At 32.9% G+C, this 14,006-nt stretch overlaps 1 protein-coding gene and 1 long non-coding RNA gene across 4 annotated transcripts; both read right to left on the bottom strand.

Moving 5' to 3' along the window:
• Nucleotides 1-583: 583 nt before the first annotated feature.
• On the bottom strand, nucleotides 584-4,379 carry LOC111374359 (RING-H2 finger protein ATL48-like). Of its 3 annotated transcripts, none has more exons than XM_022997017.1 (3): nucleotides 4,239-4,379; nucleotides 3,739-3,814; nucleotides 584-980 (listed from the first exon to the last, which is right to left on the bottom strand). In XM_022997017.1, the coding sequence occupies exons 2-3, from the start codon at nucleotides 3,812-3,814 to the stop codon at nucleotides 820-822; spliced, it is 237 nt and encodes a 78-aa protein (XP_022852785.1). In that variant the 5' UTR covers nucleotides 4,239-4,379; the 3' UTR covers nucleotides 584-819. The 3 variants fall into 3 exon arrangements, with proteins under 3 accessions (XP_022852785.1, XP_022852786.1, XP_022852784.1); XM_022997018.1 differs by lacking the exon at nucleotides 4,239-4,379 and adding an exon at nucleotides 3,978-4,229; XM_022997016.1 differs by lacking the exons at nucleotides 3,739-3,814; nucleotides 4,239-4,379 and adding an exon at nucleotides 1,882-3,719.
• A 2,805-nt stretch (nucleotides 4,380-7,184) lies between these two features.
• Nucleotides 7,185-10,225, bottom strand: LOC111374360. The gene is made up of 3 exons (XR_002699114.1): nucleotides 10,039-10,225; nucleotides 9,539-9,614; nucleotides 7,185-8,028 (listed from the first exon to the last, which is right to left on the bottom strand). It is a non-coding gene; the product is annotated as an uncharacterized LOC111374360 (long non-coding RNA).
• Between the last annotated feature and the right edge of the window lie 3,781 nt (nucleotides 10,226-14,006).

The raw sequence follows: 14,006 nt of genomic DNA on the forward strand, positions 1-14,006 counted from the left end.
AAAAAAAAAGTTACAAGAATCCAGTTTAATTTTTTCCATAAAAAATAGAGATAAATAATAAATGAGAACGAAAGATAAATGAAATATAATCAATAGAAAAAAATAAATTTTAATCTTACATGTCAATGGAAGGTTAAAGAAAAGAAAGATTGAAAAAAGAATTTTTTTTTTTTTTTTTTAAAAGTCTCCCAAAATCTCATGATTAATGAGATATAAATTTTAAGATTTTATATGAATACTTTCTACTTAAAAATTAATACTCTAGAGACTTTTATAAAAGTATTTAGAAATCATTGAAATTTAAATACCGCAAAACTTATAGAGATTTTTTAAAAATTTTAATTCAATACACTGTAACTTTTAGAAACTTTTTAAAAGCCTATAAAAAATTTCAATTAAATACACCATGACTTTTAAATAGTCTTAATTGAATATCCTGAACTTTTTAAATCCCAAAAAGTCATTAAAAGTTTCAGATTCTCAATTGAATACACCATCTTAGTTGCCTCGAGAAACCGATGATAACAAGAGGAACAACAATTGTGCAGCCAAAAAAAGAGGAATAAACAAAACATCACAAAAATAGACCAATCGACTTTTTCTTATAAACGAAAATTTCCTTTATGTTTTAAAACAGAATATTGTGTTTCTGAACATTTCAACTTTGATCGACAGCAAAAACCGTATGCCCAACATCAAAATTGTGAAGCATACAGAACGTATAAGTGCCGTACACAAACCTTCCTTCGCCTAAAAGGACAATGGAAACAGGAAAATAAAGAAGCCGGAAAGGAATTTATTCTTCATGTGAAGAGAACATCAAAATTTCTCCCCATAGTAATAAGCTGTTCCAACCATTAGAGCCACAGTAGCACCTTGGGCGACCACACGAGCTCTCATTAGTTTCTGACCCAAGTTAGAATTTCCCTGTCTGAAACTAATCAGACCAGCTGTGAGAACTCCCGCTGTAATGAGTGCCCCTGAAATACAAAGGCCCTCAAATGAAGTGAATTATAAAAGAAGTTTCAATATCTCTCAAAAACAAGAATCATAACTAGCAAATAATAGATAGCATGACCTGGTAGAAACATTAAATATATGCCTATCCTAATATATTGAAACTCATTTTCCTTTTAGCAGAAACACAAATTTGAGAAAAGTAAGTTCATTTGCCCAAATTCTGGCTCATGTGGATCGCAATCCTATGAATAACTGTTCTTTCATAGTCCTCCTTTTGGGAAGTACACCACCTCAGAAATAATAGAGTAGCTTAATACTAAACCTCTTTTTCCAGAAAGGACATTGCAGGAATCACCAACATTGCCTAAATGGAACAATCACCTCATTGACATCATCCTTAACCGTTCTTTACTGATAATTTGCCTACCACTAGGGTTGGCAACAGAGTGGGTTCGGGTGGGGCGGGGGAGGACATTTGCCCCGTTTGCGTACTCTTTTAATTAAATTTTTTTTTTATTTTTTTAAGTTATTGATCACTTATTAGCCCCCATTCAGTCAAGCAAGACAATAATATAGTTATTAAAATTTTTAATTAATTAATTAATTTTTTAAAGTTAAATTATTCAAATATATTTGATAAACTAAGGTTTTTATTATTTATCATATTTTTTAGATAATCTTAGTTGACATCTTCTAATAGAATTAATGAAATTTCGTGGAATTTTTCAATTTAAAGTGTTGAATTCTTTAAAAAAATAAATAAAAAAATTAAATGGGGCGAGCCCCTGTTACCCGCACCCACCTCGGGGTGGGGCACTCAACCTGATTAGCCGATTAAGTGGGTAACCCCCGCCTCGTTCCATACCTTCCACTACCAAATGATGACAATATATAAGCATTATACTAACAAAATCCACTAACCAATCCGCTCAAAACTGATCGCTGAGCACCATAGGCAACACATACGAATGGTAATGGGGAGGTCGGGATTGGTTATGTATTTCTCATCCCCACCGGCCACCGCATTAAGAACTGGAGCTAGCATGAATATTTCCCATTTAGAAAATTTATTTTGGTTAAGCCCAAAAAAAAGAAAAAAAAAAAGGAAAGCAGTATGAACTATAAATCAATAAGTTTTATTTTTTGAGTGCAATTTATAACATTCATTAACCATTCATAATGATCAAATGACGGAAAAAAACTAAACATTTAAATTAAAACACATACTTATATTTTAGAGATTCTCAAACTAAATATTTTCAAATGTTGTAATTAAATTTTAGTAGGTAAAAATGTAATATTTATAGATATTTTTAAAAGTTGGGGTGGATTAGGGAATAGCTGGATCGGTTGGCTTAAAACCCCATTTTACATAGGTGCAGGAGCAGGAAAAGCTTGGTGAACATGTTGCAAAAAAAATCAATATGAAAATACTAGAAGTAGATGCTAATATGGTCCCAAAAAACTTGACCTTTATAGCAAGTGAAAACGGAAAGCCCAACTGGGAGATACTTCCTTCAGCGTCCATCCTAATTTCATAGTGAATGATCATATTTTGTCTAAGGGAAGTACTATATGTACATAATTGTCTACATAATGGCATCCAACCTTTAATTCAAATCTCACACTTTCACATCAACCGAATAATTGTCACATCACATTATGGACAACATTATGTGCAATAATTATATACATGTAAACTTTTCCTTTGTCTAAAATCCATGTCATCAACACCCAAAAGTGGTAATATATGAAGCTCCATCATTGCAATAAAAGAGCAGCATAAAGTAAAGCTTCTTTCTCCATCGCCTAAAGTTTCTTTCAAAAGTGTACATCTAGATTTAGTAAAGTTGAGCTAAGCTGAGCTGAGAAGAATGACATTCCGTAGCTTGACTCAATTAACCGTGATGTCACCACTACACAACCTCATCTAGTTTTAACTGTTGAAAAAAATAATAATAATAAAAATAATAAAAATTTAACAATTGGAGAAATCAATCCAGTTTGGGTTTAACTGGACAGAGAGAGTGCAATCTAGAAATTAAGAATTATTTGCAACTAAGAATTTTAAGAAAATTGGCACTATATTCAATTTATCAGCAAAATTTTCCATTATATTAACTAAAGATAATTGAGGTCCCTACTGCATTTGTAATCAATCAGACTGGTAAATCTAATCATTTAGTGTGCAATTCTAAGAAAAGTTGTGAAGTGAGGGCTAGGATGTACCCACGAAGCAACTTTCTTGACTCCAAATTGGTGGCTTAAGAAGAAACTATGACTAGGTATCTGACAAAGGACAGTGCGAAGTTTCTTATATTCTTGTACCCGCAGAGTTCCACAAATACAAGAACACATACATTTTCAAAGAGCAATAATAATATGTTTTAAAGTGCCCTGCTTCTTGATACAAGACAAATATACATGCCTTCGATTATGTAGTTATTAATAATTTACTACAAATTCGGGCATAAATATTGAGTCTTGAGCCAAGAATGCGAAATGAAGAATCCTTGTAGTACGAGAATATTTTTGCATGGGAAATGATAGCAAAACTCAAGCAAGGATGTCATTAAGTACTCAAGACATTATAAGAATGACAATTCAGAATTCACCTAAAAATATAAAATATCACATTCAACAATTTATGGCACCCATATCACATATTTTACAATTCTTAGCTACAATTCCACTTCGTAAAGACATCAAGCTAAAGTAATAGAAAAATTGTAGCAAATGCAATATACATCAATGGCAATTTAAAGAAAGCAAATTTACCTATGGGGACAAAGGGATTCCTAACTCGCCTTTTCTCCTGGAATAATTCTTCCAGCTCCGAATTGACAGCCCCCATCTAATCCATATTACCACTAGTTAGTTTAAAATCGCAAAAATCTAATACTAGCCAACGGAAAGTACAAATTTTGGAGCGCGCAGTAAAATATTTATATATTTTCAGAAATTATCATTTTTTCATTGCTCCGAAGTAATATAATTGGAATAAACATGAAATCTACCTTTCAAGCTGTGCTTAGAAGATTGAAACTAAACCCTCGGAATTGGAGTTTATGCAAACTCACAAAACTGAATGGAATTATTCCCTATTCAAATTCCAAGGCTCCAATCCAAGAGAATTAAAAGGGCATTTGCATTTCATCAAAGAATTTTCGATAACGTCAATGATTCATGTTACTACGAAATTAAAGCTGGAGTGTAGTTTATCCGCAATTATTTTCGATGAATATATCAGTTCACATACACAAATTTTACGGTCATACCTCGAAAACAAGTGATTTAGGTGGAACCCAGCTGGAAAAACTTGATTTTAAGAGAATTCAAAAGAAGAAAATAGTTTCCTTTCGGTTAAATTCTGAAGCCAAATGATTGATTTGTTGCTAGCGGGTCGATCATATGCCGTGGAAATTGCATCAAGCCCTACTTTTAAACGTCAATATTTTAAAATCAGAACAATATTTTCATTATACAAAATTCGAATATTTTTTATTTAAATATTAGTTATTTAAGTAAAAAGTATCCGATGATGACTTAAGCCCTCGTTTGACCCCATTCTCATTCTTTTTCTCTTTTATTTTCAACAACACATTTTTTAAAAAAATATTATTTCAACCGTTAAAATTTGGAAACAGTGCGGGCAAACGGGGGCTTATAAGTGTTTTAAAAAAGAAACTACTTCACTTCCATATATTTCGAAAACCTCCATCCACTTTCATTCTTCAACGAATTGATATCTCTTGACCCACGAAACAACTCTACATTCATTGCCGATACTACTCCAGTGAACAGGCGATCGCCGTTGATACTCATTGTCTTCTCAATATATAAACAACAATCAATTTATATTCCGCAGTGTGGGGGTTCGATTCCTGAAATATGGAATTGAACTCCTTGTAGGCGCAGTGTACAGGCAGCTTTTATTCCCTGACTTATTGGGACACATCTCGCGATTTACCTCCCTCACAAAGCTCTAGGAACTAATCTAAAGAAAGCCCAATGTCTTATATTACAGAATACACGCTTTGTCCACTTTCTAAAATGCAATGAAATTGTTGTATAATCAGATTTGATACATTATTACCTGTTGAGGCATTTTCAACAACCCAATGAAAATAAAACGTGATTTAAGATAGCAAGGAGATTTGTTAGATTCTTACACCTCAAGTTTTTTTAGTGTTTTGGCTCAAATATTTTAAATTTTATTGTCAACTAGGAAATGAATAGTGAGAAATGTATTTTACACACTTATTTAGGCCATTAAAATTGAGTCTTTGTTGACAAATTGGATGAAACAAGACGTAATCCTATATATGCCCCTGTTTGGTTCCTATTTATTTTCTCATTAAAATGAAAAATATAACCTTTATCCATCACATCAAGTCACTAAATTTAAATTTTTATCTCTTGTGTGGGGCTCGTAATGGCTATATTTTTCATTCTCGTTCTTCCAAAAATGAGAAACAAACGGGGGCTATATATTGTTTGTAGGTAACAATCGACGGAAGATGTGGGAATAAGGAAAATAAACGAGAAAAAGGGCAACTTTGCATCAAATATAAAGTTCGAGGACTAAAATGCAACAATTCAAATGTTGGGCATGGATGCAAAATGAAGATTCGAAATATAGGAACTATATTAGAATGAAGAATAAGCAAATGGTACAAGAAAAGAGTGAAGAAAAAACGAGAACAGACCTTGGAGAAAGTTCAGGGATCAAATTGCAAACTTAGCCCCAAAAGCAACCAAGGTGCATGCCTCCTTGCCTACAGGCGAGGCACATGTCTCAATTCCAAAAGTTCGGCACCCCAAATCACTAAAGCGCGCACCATAGAATACACTAGGCGAACGCCTGAAGGTTAAACGCGAAAAAATTCAGGTTTCCTTATTTTATTTTGGTAAGGAGTCTTTTTGGGATCATATAAATAGGAGAACTTATCCAAACCTAGTCTCTATTAGATTGCAAGCCGACTTTGAGGAGAAATAGAGAGAAATACATTGAAAAATGAAGATTTCATCGCCTGGATCCGAAATTGAAGGCATTAGTAAAGGATTCCAGATTCTCTTTATATTTTAATTATTCGGGTGATAACTTTCTTTTATTTTTTATGTATTTCATACAATAAGATGTTAGGTTAAATTTCTTGTGTATTGGATAGATGACAAAAATGTTTGATTCTTAGTTTTTTAATTCAAGACCCCATATTTTTATATTAGTTCTTGCGTTGTGATTCCATTAATATGTATATTCATATTGTTTTAATGTTTGTGCACTATTAGGATAATAAATTGATTATTCGTAGTGTTAGAAAACTCACGGTAGGTAGAACATTGTTATTGGAACACCTGAACAATAAATATTAGGAATATTATTTGTGGCGTATACGATCATGTGTGATAATTCTAAATGTCAATGCATGTTAGCCATATGAATTCGAATTAGGAATATGATCGTCTCGTGGTAATTATAGACTTATTATATTTTGGGAAAGAATAATAAATAGAAGTGAAATTATTGATTGTCACACTTGCATGATAATTATCACTGGTAGAGAATTAGAATTAAGAGTTGATCAGTGGTGTCTGAAATTCAATAGTTCACTTCTTTGATTTTTAAACCAAGTTTCATTGATATCACAAACTTTAGTTACAAAAATTAGTTAGCACAAATCACTTTTGATTACTAACATGAATTTTAATATATTAAATATACTATAATTAGACCTTATTCTCTGTGGGATAATAACTCTTTCATCACGATTATTACTTGTATAATGAACATGTATGCTTGCGAAAAATTCACGAACACGTTTTTGGCGCCATTGCCGGGAATTAACGGTGTTAATTTTAGTTATTAGATATTTTAAATTCATTTGTATTTTTTATTTTTAGTGTTTCAGGCTACTATTACACTACTTAATTCTCTTGTGTCTTGACTATTTTCAAGCTAATTTGGTAAATGCAAAATCCTAATGAGTCGGATCTCTTCTCGACAAATCACGAAATCGAAAGGACATATAGAAATCGTAAGAGTGCAACATCAAGCAAAGAGAATGGTCGATAATCAGAATCTACCACCGAATCAAGTTCAGCTTCACGAGCAAATACCGCAGCCAAATCAATCGAGAGCTATCCAGAACGAAGCTCCTATAGCCTAATTTCCGACCAGATGTCATCAATTTTTTTCAAAATCATAGGAAAGCAGTATGAACTATAAATCAATAAGTTTTATTTTTTGAGTGCAATTTATAACATTCATTAACCATTCATAATGATCAAATGACGGAAAAAAACTAAACATTTAAATTAAAACACATACTTATATTTTAGAGATTCTCAAACTAAATATTTTCAAATGTTGTAATTAAATTTTAGTAGGTAAAAATGTAATATTTATAGATATTTTTAAAAGTTGGGGTGGATTAGGGAATAGCTGGATCGGTTGGCTTAAAACCCCATTTTACATAGGTGCAGGAGCAGGAAAAGCTTGGTGAACATGTTGCAAAAAAAATCAATATGAAAATACTAGAAGTAGATGCTAATATGGTCCCAAAAAACTTGACCTTTATAGCAAGTGAAAAAGGAAAGCCCAACTGGGAGATACTTCCTTCAGCGTCCATCCTAATTTCATAGTGAATGATCATATTTTGTCTAAGGGAAGTACTATATGTATATAATTGTCTACATAATGGCGTCCATAATTATATGTGGCACTGGATCCAACCTTTAATTCAAATCTCACACTTTCACATCAACTGAATAATTGTCACATCACATTATGGACAACATTATGTGCAATAATTATGTACATGTAAACTTTTCCTTTGTCTAAAATCCATGTCATCAACACCCAAAAGTGGTAATATATGAAGCTCCATCATTGCAATAAAAGAGCAGCATAAAGTAAAGCTTCTTTCTCCATCGCCTAAAGTTTCTTTCAAAAGTGTACATCTAGATTTAGTAAAGTTGAGCTAAGCTGAGCTGAGAAGAATGACATTCCGTAGCTTGACTCAATTAACCGTGATGTCACCACTACACAACCTCATCTAGTTTTAACTGTTGAAAAAAATAATAATAATAAAAATAATAAAAATTTAACAATTGGAGAAATCAATCCAGTTTGGGTTTAACTGGACAGAGAGAGTGCAATCTAGAAATTAAGAATTATTTGCAACTAAGAATTTTAAGAAAATTGGCACTATATTCAATTTATCAGCAAAATTTTCCATTATATTAACTAAAGATAATTGAGGTCCCTACTGCATTTGTAATCAATCAGACTGGTAAATCTAATCATTTAGTGTGCAATTCTAAGAAAAGTTGTGAAGTGAGGGCTAGGATGTACCCATGAAGCAACTTTCTTGACTCCAAATTGGTGGCTTAAGAAGAAACTATGACTAGGTATCTGACAAAGGACAGTGCGAAGTTTCTTATATTCTTGTACCCGCAGAGTTCCACAAATACAAGAACACATACATTTTCAAAGAGCAATAATAATATGTTTTAAAGTGCCCTGCTTCTTGATACAAGACAAATATACATGCCTTCGATTATGTAGTTATTAATAATTTACTACAAATTCGGGCATAAATATTGAGTCTTGAGCCAAGAATGCGAAATGAAGAATCCTTGTAGTACGAGAATATTTTTGCATGGGAAATGATAGCAAAACTCAAGCAAGGATGTCATTAAGTACTCAAGACATTATAAGAATGACAATTCAGAATTCACCTAAAAATATAAAATATCACATTCAACAATTTATTTAACAATTGGAGAAATCAATCCAGTTTGGGTTTTAACTGGACAGAGAGAGTGCAATCTAGAAATTAAGAATTATTTGCAACTAAGAATTTTAAGAAAATTGGCACTATATTCAATTTATCAGCAAAATTTTCCATTATATTAACTAAAGATAATTGAGGTCCCTACTGCATTTGTAATCAATCAGACTGGTAAATCTAATCATTTAGTGTGCAATTCTAAGAAAAGTTGTGAAGTGAGGGCTAGGATGTACCCATGAAGCAACTTTCTTGACTCCAAATTGGTGGCTTAAGAAGAAACTATGACTAGGTATCTGACAAAGGACAGTGCGAAGTTTCTTATATTCTTGTACCCGCAGAGTTCCACAAATACAAGAACACATACATTTTCAAAGAGCAATAATAATATGTTTTAAAGTGCCCTGCTTCTTGATACAAGACAAATATACATGCCTTCGATTATGTAGTTATTAATAATTTACTACAAATTCGGGCATAAATATTGAGTCTTGAGCCAAGAATGTGAAGTGAAGAATCCTTGTAGTACGAGAATATTTTTGCATGGGAAATGATAGCAAAACTCAAGCAATGATGTCATTAAGTACTCAAGACATTATAAGAATGACAATTCAGAATTCACCTAAAAATATAAAATATCACATTCAACAATTTATGGCACCCATATCACATATTTTACAATTCTTAGCTACAATTCCACTTCGTAAAGACATCAAGCTAAAGTAATAGAAAAATTGTAGCAAATGCAATATACATCAATGGCAATTTAAAGAAAGCAAATTTACCTATGGGGACAAAGGGATTCCTAACTCGCCTTTTCTCCTGGAATAATTCTTCCAGCTCCGAATTGACAGCCCCCATCTAATCCATATTACCACTAGTTAGTTCAAAATCGCAAAAATCTAATACTAGCCAACGGAAAGTACAAATTTTGGAGCGCGCAGTAAAATATTTATATATTTTCAGAAATTATCATTTTTTCATTGCTCCGAAGTAATATAATTGGAATAAACATGAAATCTACCTTTCAAGCTGTGCTTAGAAGATTGAAACTAAACCCTCGGAATTGGAGTTTATGCAAACTCACAAAACTGAATGGAATTATTCCCTATTCAAATTCCAAGGCTCCAATCCAAGAGAATTAAAAGGGCATTTGCATTTCATCAAAGAATTTTCGATAACGTCAATGATTCATGTTACTACGAAATTAAAGCTGGAGTGTAGTTTATCCGCAATTATTTTCGATGAATATATCAGTTCACATACACAAATTTTACGGTCATACCTCGAAAACAAGTGATTTAGGTGGAACCCAGCTGGAAAAACTTGATTTTAAGAGAATTCAAAAGAAGAAAATAGTTTCCTTTCGGTTAAATTCTGAAGCCAAAGGAATGATTTGTTGCTAGCGGGTAGATCATATGCCGTGGAAATTGCATCAAGCCCTACTTTTAAACGTCAATATTTTAAAATCAGAACAATATTTTCATTATACAAAATTCGAATATCTTTTATTTAAATATTAGTTATTTAAGTAAAAAGTATCCGATGATGACTTAAGCCCTCGTTTGACCCCATTCTCATTCTTTTTCTCTTTTATTTTCAACAACACATTTTTAAAAAAAATATTATTTCAACCATTAAAATTTGGAAACAATGCGGGCAAACGGGGGCTTATAAGTGTTTTTAAAAAAGAAACTACTTCACTTCCATATATTTCGAAAACCTCCATCCACTTTCATTCTTCAACGAATTGATATCTCTTGACCCACGAAACAACTCTACATTCATTGCCGATACTACTCCAGTGAACAGGCGATCGCCGTTGATACTCATTGTCTTCTCAATATATAAACAACAATCAATTTCTATTCCATAATGTGGGGATTCGATTCCTGAAATATGGAATTGGACTCTTTGTAGGCGCAGTGTACAAGCAGCTTTTATTCCCTGACTTGTTGTGACACATCTCGCGATTTACCTCCCTCACAAAGCTCTAGGAACTAATCTAAAGAAAGCCCAATGTCTTATATTACAGAATACACGATTTGTCCACTTTCTAAAATGCAATGAAATTGTTGTATAATCAGATTTGATACATTATTACCTGTTGAGGCATGTTCAACAATCCAATGAAAATAAAACGTGATTTAAGATAGCAAGGAGATTTGTTAGATTCTTACACCTCAAGTTTTTTTAGTGTTTTGGCTCAAATATTTTAAATTTTATCGTCAACTAGGAAATGAATAGTGAGAAATGTATTTTACACACTTATTTAGGCCATTAAAATTGAGTCTTTGTTGACAAATTGGATGAAACAAGACGTAATCCTATATATGCCCCTGTTTGGTTCCTATTTATTTCCTCATTAAAATGAAAAATATAACCTTTATCCATCACATCAAGTCACTAAATTTAAATTTTTATCTCTTGTGTGGGGCTCGTAATGGCTATATTTTTCATTCTCGTTCTTCCAAAAATGAGAAACAAACGGGGGCTATATATTGTTTGTAGGTAACAATCGACGGAAGATGTGGGAATAAGGAAAATAAACGAGAAAAAGGGCAACTTTGCATCAAATATAAAGTTCGAGGACTAAAATGCAACAATTCAAATGTTGGGCACGGATGCAAAATGAAGATTCGAAATATAGGAACTATATTAGAATGAAGAATAAGCAAATGGTACAAGAAAAGAGTGAAGAAAAAACGAGAACAGACCTTGGAGAAAGTTCAGGGATCAAATTGCAAACTTAGCCCCAAAAGCAACCAAGGTGCATGCCTCCTTGCCTACAGGCGAGGCACATGTCTCAATTCCAAAAGTTCGGCACCCCAAATCACTAAAGCGCGCACCATAGAATACACTAGGCGAACGCCTGAAGGTTAAACGCGAAAAAATTCAGGTTTCCTTATTTTATTTTGGTAAGGAGTCTTTTTGGGATCATATAAATAGGAGAACTTATCCAAACCTAGTCTCTATTAGATTGCAAGCCGACTTTGAGGAGAAATAGAGAGAAATACATTGAAAAATGAAGATTTCATCGCCTGGATCCGAAATTGAAGGCATTAGTAAAGGATTCCAGATTCTCTTTATATTTTAATTATTCGGGTGATAACTTTCTTTTATTTTTTATGTATTTCATACAATAAGATGTTAGGTTAAATTTCTTGTGTATTGGATAGATGACAAAAATGTTTGATTCTTAGTTTTTTAATTCAAGACCCCATATTTTTATATTAGTTCTTGCGTTGTGATTCCATTAATATGTATATTCATATTGTTTTAATGTTTGTGCACTATTAGGATAATAAATTGATTATTCGTAGTGTTAGAAAACTTACGGTAGGTAGAACATTGTTATCGGAACACATGAACAATAAATGTTAGGAATATTATTTGTGGCGTATGCGATCATGTGTGATAATTCTAAATGTCAATGCATGTTAGCCATATGAATTCGAATTAGGAATATGATCGTCTCGTGGTAATTATAGACTTATTATATTTTGGGAAAGAATAATAAATAGAAGTGAAATTATTGATTGTCACACTTGCATGATAATTATCACTGGTAGAGAATTAGAATTAAGAGTTGATCAGTGGTGTCTGAAATTCAATAGTTCACTTCTTTGATTTTTAAACCAAGTTTCATTGATATCACAAACTTTAGTTACAAAAATTAGTTAGCACAAATCACTTTTGATTACTAACATGAATTTTAATATATTAAATATACTATAATTAGACCTTATTCTCTGTGGGATAATAACTCTTTCATCACGATTATTACTTGTATAATGAACATGTATGCTTGCGAAAAATTCACGAACACGTTTTTGGCGCCATTGCCGGGAATTAACGGTGTTAATTTTAGTTATTAGATATTTTAAATTCATTTGTATTTTTTATTTTTAGTGTTTCAGGCTACTATTACACTACTTAATTCTCTTGTGTCTTGACTATTTTCAAGCTAATTTGGTAAATGCAAAATCCTAATGAGTCGGATCTCTTCTCGACAAATCACGAAATCGAAAGGACATATAGAAATCGTAAGAGTGCAACATCAAGCAAAGAGAATGGTCGATAATCAGAATCTACCACCGAATCAAGTTCAGCTTCACGAGCAAATACCGCAGCCAAATCAATCGAGAGCTATCTAGAACGAAGCTCCTATAGCCTAATTTCCGACCAGATGTCATCAATTTTTTTCAAAATCATAGGACATCGGGTTCTTTAGAAAAGCCAGGAGAATCCTCATGAACATATTTCGGCATTTCTTATGCTATATGAGGTAATTAGTCACGAAGGAATATCAACTGATGCATTCTGAATGCAATTATTTTGTCATACCTTGAAGGACGTTGCAAGAGAATGGTTCTTCTATTTACCACCATGGAGTATCCATTCAGGAACGAAGTCCACATTTTCAAGCAGAAAGATCTCGAGAGCTATCCTGAGGCATGGGAGAGGTTCAATAATTTTTTCAAGAGATGTCCCAGTCTTGACATTTCTAAGCAGACTCAGCAGTATCTCTTCTACTATAGTCTAAAACAAGAGTTCAGGAATATGATAGATGCTTCAACGGGAGAATCGGTGATGGAACTTAATGTCAATAAGGCCTATGACCTGTATGAAAAAATAGCTAAAAATCAATCAATGTGGCCAACTGATAGGGAAGCTACAAGGAAAACAACAGGGTTACACAATGTGGATGCAATGACAGCACTGGCTGTGCAAATGAAAGTTCTTATAATGAAAATGGGCAATCTATCTCAGTCAGTTAACATGGTACACCAATCTCTACTGGTTTGTGAAGGTTGTGGAGTGGATCATATTACTACGTGATTCCCTTTGGTGTCTACACATGTTAATTAGTCTGAAGAAGTGAGTTATGCGCAGAAATTTCAGAGATAGCAAAATAATCCATTTTCCAACACATATAATCTAGGTTGGAGGAGCTATCCAAACTTTTCTTGGTCTAACAATCAGGGACAAGGATAGGGCGGAAGCAATCAGAATAAACCACCAGGATTCCAATAGCAAAACAACAGCAAAGGAAAAGCCATCGTTAGAAGATTTGCTGGCTTAGTACATTACTAAGATTGAGACCAACTTTTAGAATCAACAAGCCTCAATTAAGAATTTGGAACAATAGGTAGGACAGATTGCAGCCACACTGTTAGGTAGAGCTCAAGGCACATTACCTAGCAATACCGAAACAAATCATAAAGAGAAGGTCAAAGCAATCACTACTCA

The sequence above is a fragment of the Olea europaea genome, unplaced genomic scaffold (assembly GCF_002742605.1).
Source record: "Olea europaea var. sylvestris unplaced genomic scaffold, O_europaea_v1 scaffold124, whole genome shotgun sequence".
Classification (NCBI taxonomy): Eukaryota; Viridiplantae; Streptophyta; class Magnoliopsida; order Lamiales; family Oleaceae; genus Olea; species Olea europaea.